Raw genomic sequence first — 14,043 nt, 5'->3', positions numbered from 1 at the left:
GGGTTTGCCTCCCCCCCCCTTTATTCATTTGTTTTGTTTCTTAAATTCCACAGATTTTTGGCTTATTTTGTTGCTAAAAAAGATGACATAACTAACTCTAGGTGAAGAAGGCAAATGCTAAAATACTGCAATACTTCTGGAAAACAATTTGGCCTTTGGAATAATTAAACATTCACATACACTAGCACCAAATACAGTTGACCTTTGAACAATGCAGGGTTTAGGGGCACCAACTCCCTCTCCCGTGTACTCTAAAATCCACATAATGCTCTCGACTCTCCACTTTACTCATAGACCACTGATGACTGGAAGCCTTACCAAGAACATAAAGTCAATTAATACATATTTTATACGTTATGTTATACACTCTACTGTCATAAGGAAGTGTGCTAGAGAAAAGAAAATGTTAAAAAGATCGTAAGGAAGGAGCGCCTGGGTGGCTCAGTTAAGTGTCTGACTTTTATATTTTTAAATGTTTATTTTTAATAGTTTATTTTTTAATTTTATTAAAAAAAATTTTTTAACGTTTATTTATTATTGAGAGACAGAGAGAAACAGAGCATGAGCAGGGGAGGGACAGAGAGAGGAGGAGACACAATTCAAAACAGGCTCCAGGCTCTGAGCTGTCAGCACAGAACCTGATGTGGGGCTCAAGCTCACCAACTGCGAGATCATGACCTAAGTCGAAGTCGGATGCTTAACCGACTGAGCCACCCAGGTGCCCCATAATTTCATTTTTTTTAACTCACATCCAAATTAGATAGCATATAGGGCACAATATTTGTTTATTTTTGAGGGAGGGGGGAGGAGCAGAGAGAGAGGAAGACATAGAATCCAAAGCAGGCTCCAGGCACTGAGCTGTCAGTACAAAGCCTGATGCGGGGCTCAAACTCATGAACCACAAGACCATGATTTTACAGTTGTGAGATGGAGCCCCAAGTTGGGCTTCACACTGGGTGTGGAGCCTACTTTAAGATTCTCTTTCTCTCTCTCCCTTCCTCTCTCTTTTTCCCTCTCTCTCTATCCTTCCCACCCACCAACGTGTTCTCTCTCTCAAAAAATAAAGAAAAAATCATAAGGAATATACATTCACAGTACTGTATTTTTAAAATTATTTTTAATGTTTATTTATTTATTTTTTAATGTTTATTTACTTTTGAGACAGAGAGAGACAGAGTATGAATGGGGGGAGGGTCAGAGAGAGAGGGAGACACAGAATCGGAAGCAGGCTCCAGGCTCTGAGCCGTCAGCACAGAGCCCGACGCGGGGCTTGAACTAGTGAACCACGAGATCATGACCTGAGCTGAAGTCGGACACTTAACCGACTGAGCCACCCAGGCTCAACATAAACATAAACATAATATATAACATAAACATAAATATAAACATAAATGTTTATTTATTTTTGAAAGAGAGAGAGAGACAGAGAGAGAGCAGGGGAGGAGCAGAGAGAGAGGGAGACACAGAATCCAAGGCAGGCTCCAGGCTCTGAGCTGTCAGCACAGAGCCTGACACAGGATTCGAACTCACAAACCATTAGATCATGACCTGAGCCGAAGTTGGACCCTCAAATGACTGAACAACCCAGGCACCCCACATTCACGGTACTATATACAGTGTACTTATATATACATATGAGTGGACTTGTACAGTTCAAGTCCATGTAGTTCAAGGGTCCACTGTTATTACAACTTATATATATATCCACTAGAGCAGTGTTTCTCAAAAGTGCCATCCCTAGACTGGAAATATGTTATACATGCAAATTCCAGCCCCATCCCAGATCTACTGAATCTGAAGGCCCAGCGATGTGGTTTCTCAGTTCATCCAGCTAATCCCAATGCATGCTAAAGTTTGCAAACCACTGCCCTAGAAAAATGCTTGCATGTATTCACCGGGATATACATACAGGAACATTCATCGTAGCACTGTCAATTTAATAGCAAAATGTAAAGAAATAAACAACCCAAAGGCCCAGTGACAGGAGAATGGATAAAATGTGATAGTTATTTGTATATAATGGACTATTACAAAGCAGTGAAAATAAACTATAACTATGTGGAATGTTAAGGTTGTAATCTTAGAAATATCGTAAATCCAAAAAGATTACATATATCATTGTAGGATATGTGCCAAAATGACAGAACAAAATATAGTTTAGTTACTCAGACATACATGGCTCAACTATTAAAGAAACACAGCAGGGGCACCTGAATGGCTCCGTCCGTTAAGTCAGGTCATGATCTTGCAGTTCGTGAGTTCGAGCCTGGCGTCAGGCTCTGGAGCCTGCTTCAGATTGTCTCCTTCTCTCTGCCCCTCCCTCACTCGCGCTCTGTCTCTGGGTCTCAAAAATGAATAAACATTAAAAAAAAATTTAAGAAATATGGCAAAGAGAAATACACACCCATGAAATTGGAGAAGCAAGGGGATACAACAGTGGACAAGTAATTAAGTTTTGGTAATATGCTTTTTCCTGGGTTGTGTGGGAGGTTTACCCTATTATTTTCCTCTTACTTTTTATGCATTATCGATATTCTTTATGTGTATCAAGTACATTTTTTAAATGTTTAAAATTGAAGAGCAAAGTTGTTACTAATGTTTAGATTTCATCTTTCTTCCGCTTAATATAATGGATTCAAATTTGGATACTCAACACCAGTAACACATTTCTGACCTAATATCGAAGCCAGAAGGAAAACGATTATGTCCTGGGCCAGGACTGTAAACATCAGTACAGAAGATCTATTTCATATCCCACTATGTCTGCAGTGAACTGACATGGTTTCTCATAGAAGACGGTACTCAGGAAGTGTTGGCTGAATGAATGAATAAGGTATACAAAAGGTTTACAACTTGCACAGTCCATTACTGAATATTCTGAAGTTGAAATAAGCAACTTATGTTCAAGATGTACAGAAATTTTGAACTGACGCCAGGTTGTTCCAAAGCCATTCACTACATTCAGGTGTTTGGGCCCTCGTTTCAAATTCCTTATGCCAACTATTTGCAGGGAATATTAAAAAGAGAAAAATGGAAATTCTGAGGCATATGGAGAAAGGAGGAAAGGGTTCAAGCGCAACTGATTCTTTTGGAGCAATTGAAAAAAAAACCTAAAATTTAAAGATCCCAATTTTTTAGAATCATGGCCTTCAAATGTTTTTGACTATGTACCCCATCAGTAAAACAGTTTTGGGCATATGCTCAAACATTTATACGTTTATTTACTTATTTTATAAAGTTTATGCCACATGCAGAAAAAATATGATTTCCCAAATGAGGATTTTTTATTTTTTTCAACGTTTTTTTTTTGTTTTTTTGTTTTTTTTTTTTTATTTTTGGGACAGAGAGAGACAGAGCATGAACGGGGGAGGGGCAGAGAGAGAGGGAGACACAGAATCGGAAACAGGCTCCAGGCTCCGAGCCATCAGCCCAGAGCCTGACGCGGGGCTCGAACTCACGGACCGCGAGATCGTGACCTGGCTGAAGTCGGACGCTTAACCGACTGCGCCACCCAGGCGCCCCGAGGATTTTTTAATCAACATAGAGTTTGGAGTCAGCCAGGAAAAATCCCCTAGTTATCATTAAGTTGAATGAAACCCTGCAAATATAAAATTGACTTTAAACAATGAAAACAAACAAGGAAGGAAGAAGGAAAAGAAAAACATCTGAAATTGTCTTCGTATGTTGGGAAGTATTTTTGAACATCTTGCTAATGGGGATGACCTCATCATTGGCTAATGTTTCCACGAACAATACACACTTAGGGAGTGGCTTATTGTTAATAGTAGTTATCATTTGGGACTTTAAAATAGTCTTTAAAATTCGGCACTTTTTGACTTCTCAGATCCAGAGATCCAGTTGTTGGTTTTTTTTTAATCTCGTAGTTTCTATTGGGAGATATCTGCTCTACCATTTTCTCATTGCTACTCGTGTCCACATTAACTAGTAGTCTTCAATCTGCTGCTTCTTTGAAGGAATCTTTTAAAGCCACTTGGCATTTTGGGGTGCCTGGGTGGCTCAGCTGGTTAAGCGACTGACTCTTGATTTTTGGCTCAGGTCCTGATCTCATAGTTCCTGAGATGGAGCCTTGCATGAGGCTCCGTGCCTTCAGTGCATAGCCTGCTGGGATTCTCTCTCTCCTCTCTCTGCCTCTTCCCTGCTCACACACTCTCACTCTCTCTCAAATAAACATTTATTTTTTTTTACATTAAAACATTTTTTTTTTTTTTTTTACATTTAACTTTGGGAATCAGAGAGAGACAGAGTACCAGCAGCAGAGGGACAGAAAGAGAGCGAGACACAGAATCCAAAGCAGGCTCCAGGCTCTGAGCTGTCAGCACAGAGCCCGATGAGGGGCTCAAACCCACGAACTGTGAGATCACGACCTGAGCTGAAGTCGGACGCTTAACCGACTGAGCCACCCAGGCGCCCCTCAAATAAGTAAACATTTAAAAACAAAAAGCCACTTGGCATTTTGGTGAAGGTTAATTTAGTTAAAACCTGGATAATAGACATCTTAACCCAGCACATGTGTGCTTCAGTACATCACAATATGCCTAAGCGAACCAACCAGCGAAGGAAGTTTTCACATATGAACCCACTCTCCTCTCTCAGAAGACTTGAGACCACCTGATATTCGGTGGTTGAAAGCACGTGTGCTTTATAGATTGAAAAACCAACTTTTAATATGACTTTATATTTTTAAGTACAAATAGAAAGCATAGCATTTCTTCGTAAATACCGGCGGGTCCTCTTGCACACCCTCTGTGGTGTACTATCTCACTCTGGAAAGCACTTAGAGAATGCAATGTCCTCTCTACAACTACATCAAAGCATTCACCAGCTAACACTTCTGTTGATTCAGTATACAGAAAAGTCAGAGTAGCATATGACGTGGTTCCCCACAGTAACTCCCTGGCCTCTCCAACGCTGGGCTTTACGGCCCAGTCTGGCAACCACTGAACAAGCTTTATAGAAGGGAAACTTATTTGTCCTATGGCCAGGAAGCAAAACTAGAAGCTAGGTAAGTAAGGAGATAATGAAAGTGACACAGATATTCCAAATGCTGGGTGGGAAATCAAACTCTAACAGGGGTGCTCTGTTTCAGCATGTTTTTCGTGAACATCATGTCATGATCACGCCAATCCTGGCTAAATATAGTCGCTTGATTTACATCAACACGCCAGCTGTTACGTGTTATTCTGCTATCTTTTGTCAAATAAGAGGAATTACAGTATTTTTTTAATCAGCTGGGGGGAAAGAGAGAGAGAGAAGGAAACATGGAGAGCTTTGGCATAGAATATGTTTTCCAATTAAGTAGTAAGGATTATGGTTTGATTTGTTTTTAATATTGAGTTTATACAAGTACTTTCTAGTTTGATCTTCCCAACATAAACATATTTATCTTTATTTACTTGAGATGTGGTTTTTCTAACCTATTGAGATTCCCTATCAAAATATTTTTAAAATAAATACAATTTAAATCCAAAAATCTAACCTAGTCAAAACTAGATAGCTGCAAAAGACACGGCAAGACTAACACAGACGATCTTTGAAAAAACAAAATTCAGTGGTTTCAGAGGAGAGTTAGAGCATAGTTAAATATTTATGGCTGAGTTGAAACATCTTGTCTTTCAGGGAGGGACAAAGCAGAGATGCTGGAAAAAAGGTCCATCAGAGGTCTGTTTTTGAGAACATATTACAATTGTTTGGATATACTAATTCTTCCAGTAACAAGTTTTAGATTATTAGCAGCTAACAGCAGACGAAACAGGTTTATAAAAAGTTAATGGTCAGAAATAACAGAACTCTTGTGAAATATATTTGCAAGTAACATTCATGAAAACTCCAGAACTTGAATATATGCCAGTTGTTTTCATGTGTTAAATCTCTAAAACCAGAATAACGCAAAATTATACTCAACAAACTAGACTGTACTTCAGATTTTTAGCGCAGATTTATTTTAAAATTTCGGAGTAGTGGGAAAGCCATTTTTCATACCCGGGCACAAATACACTAGTTAAAAATTTACTGTTTCCAAAATATGCAGGAAACAAAGTAGTGTATTCTGACAAATAATACAATGAGGCCAATTTACCTTCGTCTTAGACTCTAAGGCATAGTTACTTCTAGATGTCACTTAGCCACATCATAAATGTCTGCCTTGAACAGTCAAATTTTCCAAAGAAGCCGAACAACTTTCATGGGTGGGGCAAGAGGCTTGAGAAGGAACAGGATTCATTTTGGCTTGCTCCAGCCTTGGAAAAAAATATTTAGTACCACACCCTCAACAAAGGCCTAACACAGCAACTTGTGATGTCAAATCAATCCATTTTGGTCTACTGTGACGGTCCTCTAAGGAACTAAAATAAGGCGAAATTAAAAAGTAAGTTCGGCGGCGGCGGGGCTTGGGGGCGCCTAAAAGAGAAAGGTAGGAACCATCAAGAAAATGTCCCTAATTTTCAATCTTCTCTTCGACCTAAAAGAATATCTTATTTATCCACCGATAAACCGTTTTTTTTTGTTTGTTTTTTTTTGTTTTTTATTCTTTCCACCTGATCAGGCTTCCGTGCCCGCCTTAGTTGTTAACCACCACTTTCTGGAGCAGACCATTACTCAGCACGAAGGTGGCCACGAGCACCTTCTATAGCCAGGGGTGGGGGGCAGCGGGGTCTTCGGGGAGGCGGCGGCAAGAGGAACATCAATCAGCACCCAGCGCTCAGGTGACAGCGGCCCTCCCCACGCCCTCCGAGTCCTCCTCTTTCCAGGACCCACACCTGGACGTGGGAACGCTAAAGCACAAGCCGACCTGCGCTGCTCCCCAGGACGGCCGAAAGCCCAAGGGCAGGCTCGGGCTAGGAATCCCGCGGGTTGGGAGGAGGCCGCGGGGACCCTACGTTCACCTCCTGGACGCCCCCACCCCCGGCGCACGCCCACCTCCCAGCCCCTCTACCCAACTTCAGCCCTCTGCCCTGCCAGCCCGCTCCGCGCTCCGCTGCCCTAGCCCCCCACAGCCGGCCCGCCTCCTCCCGACCCCCTTACCTTTCCGTTCTTGGGGCTGCCGTTAAGGAACAGGGTCACCCGCCTCATCGCGCTGCCCCCACTGGGTCCTGAGTGAGTCGCCACCCTCCCACCTGGCTCTCCTCCCACCTTCTTCTTCTCCCGCCCTACCCCTCCCTCCACCCACTCGGACTCTCCTCCCTTCGCCACCTTCCTTCTCTTACGGAGACACACTCGCAAGCACTCTCGGTCACACACCCCAGGGTTGGCCGGTCCTCCTTCCCACCCCGCCCCTGGGCTCCTCAGTCAGCCTGGGACCCTTCCCCCACCTTTCCCAGACTGACTCTAAGCTCCACCAATCAGGAGGCAGCGCCGGCCAGAACTCAACCAATCATCGCCCTTCATTGGGTGGGCTCATACTAACCCAGCCCAGGTGGAGGGAGGGAAGAGAGGTTGCAGTCTGGCAGACGGGAAGGGTTATCAGCCAATCAGCTGAACCTGAAGCCGAACGGCGGCTCAAAGCGTTACTGAGCAGGCGCAAACCCAACACCAGGTAGAGCTCATCTGCATAGGGAGGCGGGGTTTGAAGGAAAGAGGTGGAGCACTAGCAGCGACCCCTCCAAGTAGCACCACCCCCCCTCAACTCGCTCAAACCACGGGCGAAACGGCTGGCGTCGGGACTGAGTGATTGGGTAAGGGCCGCCCGTCCTTCTGCCAGGATTGGTCCAACGATTCTTTTCGAAGTTTGCAGTATCCAATTGGAAAATGGGGGGCGGAGCCAGCACTAACCGAGGGGTTCCTCCGCGAGACGGTCACGCAATGTAGTCCCTGCGGATACAGGTTAGGCGCCGGTGTCTCTCGTCGATGCGTCACCCGCGGCTAGTGGTGGCTTCTCTCCAGCTCACGAAGCCGCTCTTGGTCCTGGGACGGCGAGGACGAGGCCTGGCAGATCGAGGTACGCGTGGACACGTGCGGGCAGCGGCGGCGTAGAGATTCGCGGAGTAACGCCAGTGCCGGGAGGCGGGGCCAGCGGTTTGAATCGGGCGGCGGGCGGCGGGTGCGGCCTGGCGGTGGAGAGGGTAGGGAGTGCGCCCTTGGGTGTCGGAGTGCTGGCGCCCTGGACAAGTCGGCCCCCGGCGACCCGCTTGGTGGCCGGTAGTTGCCCTCTCGAGCGAACCGTCAACACCTGCAAGACACTCACCTGCGGTAGAGCGTTTCAAATAAACCCATTGGGAGAGCCGATCTGCGGGAGTGAGAGGTAGGGCAAGGAGCCTGGTGCAGCAGAGCTGTTTTTGGGGCGTGCTTTTCAGAAGCGTGTTGTACTTCTGCTCTGGAGATAGTGGTCCTGTGTCCACTCCTGTGACCTGAGCCGGGTCACCCGTGTGCTTTCTAAAATTCAGATTTCCTGGAACCCAGCCGGACCTACTTAATTAGAATTTCTGGGAATCTGCAAAGCTGTGTCTTTTAACAAGGTACCCAGATGTTGCAGATGTTTGCCAAGGTTGAAAAGCCATGGCTTCTAGTGTGGGATCTGTTGGTTTCCTCCCCAACAGCGGTTTCCTCCTTTGCTCTTTTTAAAAGCTCTCAAAATACGTTCTTGGCATCTAGTTTCATGCCTGTATAGGTTGCATTAAAATTCAGTCTTGAATGAGGATCTTGATTGAGTCACGTTAATATTGGGCATGGGGTTATTTTTCTCTTCTCTCTCTTTTTTTTAGATGGATACCAACTCAAAAGACAGCGAACCTCTTGAAATCAACGAGTCTGCTATTCCTGGTGCTGGTATGTAGTGATCTGTTGCCTCCTTGTGAAACGTAAGGGTTAGGTATTTGTTTTCATCATATTTTGCCCTCACAATATGTTGTCTGTTTCAGAAAGTACCTCTTTAATTTTGGGAAATGGGAAGCTTGTAACTCCTCACAAGCATGCGCCTGAAGGGACTCCTAATGGTTGCACACCAGATACTTTTAAGTCACCCTTGGACTTTTCCACAGTAACAGTAGAGCAACTGGGAATTACACCTGAAAGCTTTGTAAAGAACTCTTCAGGTAAGAGAAGTTGTCATTGTATTGCAGTGCTTTTAAAGCTTAAAAATAACTTACATAAGTTAGTTTTGTTCATCTTCTCTATGTCATTACTTTGACTCTGCAAATGTTCAATTAGGAAGATTTCTGTGAAGATGCACAGTGCATTTAGCATATTAGAATATCAGAGTCCCAGGGCATCCAGCTTGATAATGTTCAGAAGTGTGCTCTGTGCTCAAACTGGAAAATATGTCTGTGAACACTATGTGACTGACACATGGGATATAGGAATACATAGACTACGGTAATAAATTTTATGCTCATGCATGGCAAAAATAAGAGAATGTTGAAGAGTAATTAAGAAAGATTGGGGAGGGGCGCCTGGGTGGCGCAGTCGGTTAAGCGTCCGACTTCAGCCAGGTCACGATCTCGCGCTCTGTGAGTTCGAGCCCCGCGTCGGGCTCTGGGCTGATGGCTCAGAGCCTGGAGCCTGTTTCCAATTCTGTGTCTCCCTCTCTCTCTGCCCCTCCCCCGTTCATGCTCTGTCTCTCTCTGTCCCAAAAATAAATAAATGTTGAAAAAAAAAAAAATTTAAAAAAAAAAAAAAAGAAACATTGGGGAATGCCTCTTTCAAAAGCACAAACAGAAAATTGACTCGGGCTAATCTTGTAGGAGTAGAAATGAAATTCACCAGTGGAGTCTGATTTTGCTGGAGATGAAATAAATACGGAAATGGGATTAGATTGGAAAACGGCGTTTAGAAATGGAAGGTAGCAGAAGACTGGAAAGTCACAGGGCACTAAGCTAGGTCATACATGATTTAGACAAGATCACGGTAACATGCCTTTCTATATTCCTTTCTTAACATTATTCATAGGCCTTAAAAACAACAACAACAACAACAAAACTAGATTTATTTTGTCCTCTTCAGTATGTGGCCAGAATTCAGAGTAGTGTGTACAAGGTAGATAGGTGTCTCCGAGAAATAAATCATCTTGAAGAAGTGGGAATGTGAGAGTACGTTGGCCTAAGTGGAGAACTTTCCTTTCAGTTCTTGGGGAGAAGACTGACTAATTCCAGAAAATGAGAAGTTCTTAGTCCAGAGCAAGCCATCACCCGTCCCTGTGTGCAGGAAATCTGAAACAAAAATGACAACTATTAAAATGTGTTCACATATTCATTCCAGAGCTGTCTAATAGTGCTTTCTATGTGTCAGACACTTTGGGAAGTGTGGAATAAGTCAGTAGACAAAACCAGATCCCCATCCAACTGCTTGAGTGTGAATAATTTCGTCTATCCTTATCTATTTAGATTTTTGTAATGTGTTTATCTTGCTCTCTTAGGCTGCTATATCACAGGGAATTCAGTACATGATTACTGATGATTGCCTTGTTCTGTTCCAATTTTAATGAGTTTTCTTTATAGGAAAGTCACCATCCTCCCTGAAAAAATCGAGACGACGCTCTACGATTGGTGCTCGGGGCTCCCCTGAAACAAACCATCTTATTCGTTTCATTGCTCAGCAGCGGAATTTAAAGAACGTGGAGAAATCTTTGACACAGAATTCCCCTTTTCTGGTATGATATTCTTCCAAGTTCTGTCATGAGTTCTTCCAGGGAGAATGTTTTGCTCTGTTACAAAGCTTTTGCACAGTGTTTCTACCTTGTGCGTCTCATCTCTTTTGGGTCTGGGGAGATAATGTTTGTCTGTGTCTTATAGAGATCATCCAGTTAACATTGATGGGGATGTTGAACATGGGCACATCAAGAATTAGGTTAGAAACGGGTAGAAATGGTTTTCTAGGTGAGCTGTTTTATTTTGCAGATTTTTGCTCCCCAGTTAATGTTCTTCTCTATAATGAGGCGAGGCAGTATTTTTCAAGCTTTTTTATTTAATACTTTCTAAGTGTCTAATTTTTTTTGATCACTGCATATTGGCATGTAGGGGTAAGAGTTCCCCCCCCCCCCCCGGGACAAAATATATTGGGGATAACCTTGTGAAAGGGAGAGATTTATTTGTCTGCTGATGGGGAAGGATATAGATATTTTTGCACATTTTTAGCAGAATAATGTATATTTCTAAAAAGTGAAATAACGTACAAGAGGTACTATGAAAGACACGGTTAAGGTTTACCCTTCTGGAAGGACAACTACTTGTCTCTTTTGGTACTGGCCTGCTTTTAAAATGTACGTACATTACCGCTTGTTTATTTTTCAGTGTTTGGACACTATATATGCGTGAGGCTATGTAGCCCGGTGGTTCTCAGAGATTATCTGCAGATCCCTGGGGATCCCTGAGTCCCATTCAAGAGGTCAAAGGTGTTAAAACATTTTTTTGTGATAGCGGTGAGGTGTTTGCCTTTTTCCACTAGGTTGATGTTTGTGCTCACAGTGCAAGAGCAACGGTGGGTCAAATTGATGGCACCAAGCTGTCATTTTAGTCCATCCTGCTAAGCATTCATAGGAGGCGATGATGCCAGGTTCGCTTAATATCCGTGATGATGCAGTGAACGTTATGTTTATTTTTTACTTTATTTATTTATTTTTTAATTTACATCCGAATTAGCATATAGTGCAACAATGATTTCAGGAGTAGTTTCCTTAGTGCCCCTCACCCATTTAGCCCATCCCCCCTCCCACAACCCCTCCAGCAACCCTCTGTTTGTTCTCCAGATTTAAGAGTCTCTTCTGTTTTGTTCCCCTCCCTGTTTTTATATTATTTTTGCTTCCCTTCCCTTATCTTCATCTGTTCTGTGTCTTAAAGTCCTCATATGAGTCAAGTCATATGATACTTGTCTTTCTCTGACTTCGCTTAGCATAATACCCTCTAGTTCCATCCACGCAGTTGCAAATGGCAACACTTAATTCTTTTTGATTGCCGAGTAATACTCCATTGTATATATATACCACTTCTTTTTTTATCCATTCATCCATTGATGGACATTTGGGCTCTTTCCATTCTTTGGCTATTGTTGATAGTGCTGCTATAAACATCGTGGTGCATGTGTCCCTTCAAAACAGCACACCTGTATCCCATGGATAAATACCTAGTAGTGCAGTTGCTGGGTCGTAGGGTAGTTCTATTTTTAGTTTTTTGAGGCCCCTCGATACTGTTTTCCAGAGTGGCTGCACCAGTTGGCATTGCCACCAACAATGCAAAAGAGATCCTTTCTCCACACCCTCGCCAATATCTGTTGTTGCCTGAGTTGTTAATGTTAGTCATTCTGACAGGTGTGAGGTTGTATCTCATGGTGGTTTTCATTTGTATTTCCCTGATGATGGGTGATGTTGAGCATCTTTTCATGTGTCGGCCATCTGGATGTCTTTGGAGAAGTGTCTATTCATGTCTTTTGCCCATTTCTTCACTGGATTCTTTGTTTTTTGGGTGTTGAGTTTGATAAGTTCTCTATAGATTTTGGATACTAACCCTTTATCTGATGTGTCGCTTGCAAATATCTTCTCCCATTCTGTCTGTTTCCTTTTAGTTTTGCTGATTGTTTCCTTGGCTGTGCAGAAGCTTTTTATTTTGATGAGGTCCCAATAGTTCATTTTTGCTTTTATTTCCCTTGCTTCCGCCGACATGTTGAGTAAGAAGTTGCTGCGGCCAAGATCAAAGAGGTTTTTGCCTGCTTTCTCCTCGAGGATTTTGATGACTTCCTGTCTTACGTTGAGGTCTTTCATCCATTTGGAGTTTATTTTTGTGTATGGTGTGAGAAAGTGGCCCAGGTTCATTCTTCTGCATGTCACCATCCAGTTTTCCCAGCACCACTTGCTGAAGAGACAATCTTTATTCCATTGGATATTCTTTCCTGCTTTGTCAAAGATTAGTTGGCCATACGTTTGTGGGTCCATTTCTGGGTTCTCTATTCTGTTCCATTGAGCTGAGTGTCTATTTTTGTGCCATATTTTTTATTTTCTTAATGATTACTTTTGAGAGAAAGGGAGAGTGAGCTGGGGAGGGGCAGAGAGCAGAGACAGAACATGAAGCAGGCTCCAGGCTCTGAGCTGTCAGCACATAGCCCGACGTAGGGGCTCAAACCCACAAATCGTGAGATCATGACCTGAGCCGAAGTTGGATGCTTACCCTACTGAGCCACCCAGGTGCCCCGAAAACTACAAGTTTTGTTACTTCTCCACCCTTGAGTATTCTGTGTGCTGAAATGGGAAGAATGCGTCAAGCACTTCCAAAGGACATACAGAAGTTTGGTGGATGTTTTGAAAAAGCTCGCATATGTAATTGTTTTGAGCTAGGAGCTGAACTCAGACTGCTTTTTTTATGGTCTATCATCTTTACTTGAAAAGAATGCCTGACTGACATCATGGTTCGTTAGACTTGGGAAGGTGAACATTTTCTCAAAAATGAACAGCAAACCTGCCACTTCAAGGAAAAGCTGAAATGTTTCTTACTGATGAAAAACTAGTGTTTTCTGGAGAAAATGAGAATTTTGGAAAACTTACATTCAGCATCATGAGCTTGAGAACTTCCCAGTAGCTACACTTTTCTGATAAGATCAGTGGGGATATTAATGAATGTGAGTTTTTGACATTGAATAATAAAAGGTGTTAACATTTGGAAGATCTGCATAACTAAGTGAACCGGTGTTTTCCTCATGACCAGTGCATGCAAAATATACCCTCAAATAGCAAGAGACTCACAGATTTTAACATAACCAGACTATGAAAATTTCATTGATAGGACTTCATATTTGACATTGCAACTAACCTTTAGGAAATCTGTGTTGAGTTTTGTGTTGCATTAAAGGAGGAATAGCCACAATTCTGAAAAGGCTTAAAATACTCGATCTTTGATATGCACTTGAACTGAGAGTCTTTGGTGTTCTCAGTTTTTAAGAGAGTTCTGAGAACTGTTCGGGTAGATACGAACGTGGACTGTGGAGCTATTTGCTGAGGTTTGATTCTTTGCTTTATTATTAATTTGCTTTGTTTGCTTTATTATTTTGCTTTATTTGCTTTATTATTAATTATAATTAATTATGTAACTGGCAAGTTACCTAATTTTT

The 14,043-nt window shown here is 42.7% G+C and overlaps 2 protein-coding genes across 3 annotated transcripts in view; one reads left to right on the top strand and one right to left on the bottom strand.

The window, feature by feature from the left end:
• The window catches only part of KCTD9 (potassium channel tetramerization domain containing 9), a 37,603-nt gene extending 30,407 nt beyond the window's left edge, over window positions 1-7,196 (bottom strand). Inside the window, exon 1 of the mRNA XM_025932886.2 lies at window positions 7,042-7,196. Within this exon, the coding sequence (XP_025788671.1) occupies window positions 7,042-7,089 (48 nt within the window). The 5' untranslated portion in view covers window positions 7,090-7,196. The remainder of the gene's footprint in view (window positions 1-7,041) is intronic.
• Window positions 6,711-14,043, top strand: part of CDCA2 (cell division cycle associated 2) — a 53,390-nt gene continuing 46,057 nt past the window's right edge. Inside the window, exons 1-4 of one of the 2 annotated variants that reach the window (XM_086703423.1) lie at window positions 6,711-7,954; window positions 8,718-8,781; window positions 8,874-9,047; window positions 10,449-10,600. In XM_086703423.1, coding sequence (XP_086559549.1) covers window positions 8,718-8,781; window positions 8,874-9,047; window positions 10,449-10,600 — 390 coding nt within the window. In that variant the 5' untranslated portion in view covers window positions 6,711-7,954. Of the gene's footprint in view, window positions 7,955-8,059; window positions 8,258-8,717; window positions 8,782-8,873; window positions 9,048-10,448; window positions 10,601-14,043 lie in introns of those variants that run through there. The other variant, XM_086703422.1, reaches the window with a different exon arrangement.

This window comes from Puma concolor, chromosome B1 (assembly GCF_028749965.1).
Source record: "Puma concolor isolate L17-30 chromosome B1, mPumCon1.1.hap2, whole genome shotgun sequence".
NCBI classification, from domain to species: Eukaryota; Metazoa; Chordata; class Mammalia; order Carnivora; family Felidae; genus Puma; species Puma concolor.
This window is presented reverse-complemented; position numbering and strand designations above follow the sequence as displayed.